This window comes from Triticum dicoccoides, chromosome 5A (assembly GCF_002162155.2).
Source record: "Triticum dicoccoides isolate Atlit2015 ecotype Zavitan chromosome 5A, WEW_v2.0, whole genome shotgun sequence".
Taxonomy (NCBI): Eukaryota; Viridiplantae; Streptophyta; class Magnoliopsida; order Poales; family Poaceae; genus Triticum; species Triticum dicoccoides.
The window spans coordinates 671,332,848-671,336,070 of record NC_041388.1 but is presented as its reverse complement, the minus strand read 5'-3'; the positions used below and the strand labels follow the sequence as shown (position 1 = coordinate 671,336,070).

The window sequence follows — 3,223 nt, the reverse complement described above, 5'->3', positions numbered from 1 at the left end:
GCTTGAATCCACCCAACTAAAATTTCAGGGCTAATTAACCACACCAGCTATTCCAGCATTCATGCGATTTAGCCTGCGGGTGCTGACATACAAGGAGTATAAGGACACGCACGCACGTTTTGATCGTGTGCCTGAATTTTGAGCACAGTGTTGTGTTCGACAGATTGCATGGATAAATTACACGGTGCGACGGCGCCGCCCCTGGTGTGGGTGGTGGCGGACAGACGTACAGTGCACTCCGCGAGAATCTCGGCCGGCTTTCACCGGCCAGCACCACATACTCCTACTACATATTGGCCCGTAATACATGCACTACTAGTTCTACTGGCCATCATTATCATCATACCGTGAGGAGTAGATGGTTGCAGTTGCGCTTGCACTGATGAGTGTCCAACGTTAATGGCGCACCGAGTCACCAACTGTGCTCAGCTCAGTGCATACATGTCCGAATTGTGCTTTCCAATCATTATATTACCCTAATTTCCTTACCAGTTCGTTCAGTGAATCCTGGAAGACCGGCGACTAGTTTCGTCCGTCGTCCAACAAATTATTAATCCCGCCACCAACCAACCCATTCAAACGGGACGATCGAGCTCGGCGCCCATGAATGAAAAATCGTTTGTCAGGCGAGTAAACAACATCGTCGCCGAAAGCAACGGAGCATGAATCCTGCGCCACAGCGACTCGCGACGTTATCCACTGATGAGAAAAGTCGCCGGATTTTGAATTTTGGCCGGGGATTCAGGCCACGGCCTCGCTACTCATTTATCGCCTCATGGTTGCTACTGTACATACTACTCTCACACGTCAGCTGCAGCTCATGCATGTATGTCCACAAGAGTTGGATAAGCAACGAGGGCTCTAGGTGCCGCTGCGTCAGTTACTAATCTCTATCCTTCCAATTCCAAGCCCAGCCGAAATTTCCAGCGGCAGTGACGAGGAGCCTCTGACCGTTCGTTCGATGCCCAGCCACGATTTTGGAGCTTAGCTCCTCCTCTTGGCTTGTCGTCTGCTTGCCTCGGCGCCAGTCACCTCCTCTCCTGCGTGTCGCAGGGGAAGCAGGCTTCTTGCGCGATGTCGGTGATCTGCACGCCGGTGTCGTAGACCTCGCCGGCGCGCCAGTGGCGGGGCAGGACCTCCCGGTCGGCCCAGACCCACTTGCCGTCGTATCCGCCGGTCACCACCGCCCTGAGCCGCAGCGGCCCCGGCGGCGCCAGGCTCGTGCTCCATGCCGGCCCGTGGTCGCGCGTCAGGGACCTCCAGCTCGACGACGCACCGACCTGCGCGACGTCGACGGCGACGATGTCGGTCTGGCCGCCCTGGTAGAGGATCGTGACGGCCAGCTCGCTCGGCGCGCGGCTCCTCTGCTCCACCCGCAGCGAGAGGTTCTTGCCCTTGTACTCGCACGGCACCCTGCACATGCGTTGACAATCGTGAGCCTAGCTTCCAAATTCTACCAGCTCGAGACAACTGGAGTCGTAGATGTATTGATGATGGCACGCATGCTCGGCCGGCGCTGTTTTTGTTCTTATGCCGCACATGGCGCGTGCGCCGTGCGCGCTGTTGGTGAAAAGAAAGAAAAAACAGAGAGGGGGACCGGCGTTGGATTACCTCTTGTACTCGACGTCGACGGCGCCGAGCTTGGCGAGCCGCCCGGCCATGCCAGGGCGGGCCATGGCGGCGAACGCCGGGCTGCTCAGCACGAGGTCCGTGCCGTTCTCCTTGGTCCTCGCGCGGTCCGTGACGACGACCCTCACGCCGGCGGTGCCGCAGAGCTCCCCGTCCTTGCACCGCACCTGGAAGCACGCGCCGCAGCCGACGCCTTGCCTGTACAGGGCCGGGCCCGCCGCGGCGAGCAGTCCGCCGTTGAGGGACGCGGCCGCCGCGCCGTACCCGCAGGACCCGGCTGCAGATCAAGACAATCAAACCATCAGAATCATAGTACTATATGCAGTTGCATGAATCGATCGATCGATCGGTGTGAAGAAGAAAACTGAATGGATCGATGGGCGCGCGGGCACGTACCGGCGAGGGTGAGCGAGGAGGTGTAGAAGGCGGCTCTGGAGCGGTGCGCGCAGCGGTCGCAGGCGGAGGCGAGCGACGGGAGGGAGCAGAGCAGGAGGAGGAGGAGCGGGAGCAGAAGGATGGATGAGGAAGAGACGTCCATCTTGCTTTCCTTTTCTTCCGAGCAGAGCAAGTGGCTTCAAGTTGAGAGAAGCTCAGAGGCAGTGGAGGAGGATCCTTGTGCCTGACGACGGCTTATATACACCACACCACCAGCACGACAACCCCACTCACGGTACACAGAAACTGACAGAATTCACACCTCTCACACACACGGTCCTCGTGTTAACACTGACTTAACTGTAATTCGTTAGGACTACTTGTTTTGGTTTTGTTAGGGGTCGTTAGTAGTACAGCCTAACTTAAGATAAGACGTTTTTTTGACACACAGGGAGTACTACCACTTTGTTAAAAGGAACCTAATCCCTGCAAAACAGGGAGCTTTGAGACAGGGAAAAATATTAAGGTGGTCCTATGCTCCAATGCCTAAAAGTCAGTTTTATATATTTCTAGATTTTCTTTTGAAAAAAGTGAATGTTCGCAAGACATGTGTGTGCAACCCCTAAAAACTTCAGATCCAAACTTGAAATATGCCATGAGAAACAAAAAGGAGAAATCATTATGTGAATAGCGTCATTTTAGCTTTTGTCTTCCCGTGACACTATTTCTGTTGAATATGTCTTTTTTGTTTCTAAGTGTGTATTTCAAGTTTGGATCTGAATTCTGTAGAGGTAATGGACACATGTCTTGTGAACATTCATAAATGTTTTCAGGTTATTTTGGAACAGTCGAATTTGACTTTTAGACATTGAAGCATGAGAGCACGTGAGGGTTGGGAGCATTGAATATTCTCTCTTTGAGACAAATTACCAGGAATGTTGGACTTGATTCATTTATAAAGGGTACGTTTTATTAACTCAAACTGAAGCATCCAGGTGATGAAACACAATAAGCACACACCCGACCACTGCATGACAAATAGGCACACAAACAACATTCACACACACACAGAGAGAGAGAGAGTTACATCGGCAAGGAGCAAAGACGTACAAATCCCAAGCTCTGCGAACGCGAGGAAAAAATTCTAAAGTGATACAGACAGGAGTGACCATTTGCACCAACCATATTTTGACATCACAAAACAATGAGAAAGGTTCTC

At 53.0% G+C, this 3,223-nt stretch overlaps 1 protein-coding gene across 1 annotated transcript; it reads right to left on the bottom strand.

The window, feature by feature from the left end:
* Positions 1–604: 604 nt before the first annotated feature.
* LOC119303998 (expansin-like A1) lies at positions 605–2,249 on the bottom strand. The gene is made up of 3 exons (XM_037581164.1): positions 2,026–2,249; positions 1,612–1,906; positions 605–1,413 (listed from the first exon to the last, which is right to left on the bottom strand). Exons 1-3 carry the CDS (start codon positions 2,165–2,167, stop codon positions 1,029–1,031), a joined length of 822 nt encoding a protein of 273 aa, XP_037437061.1. The 5' UTR covers positions 2,168–2,249; the 3' UTR covers positions 605–1,028.
* Positions 2,250–3,223: the final 974 nt, after the last annotated feature.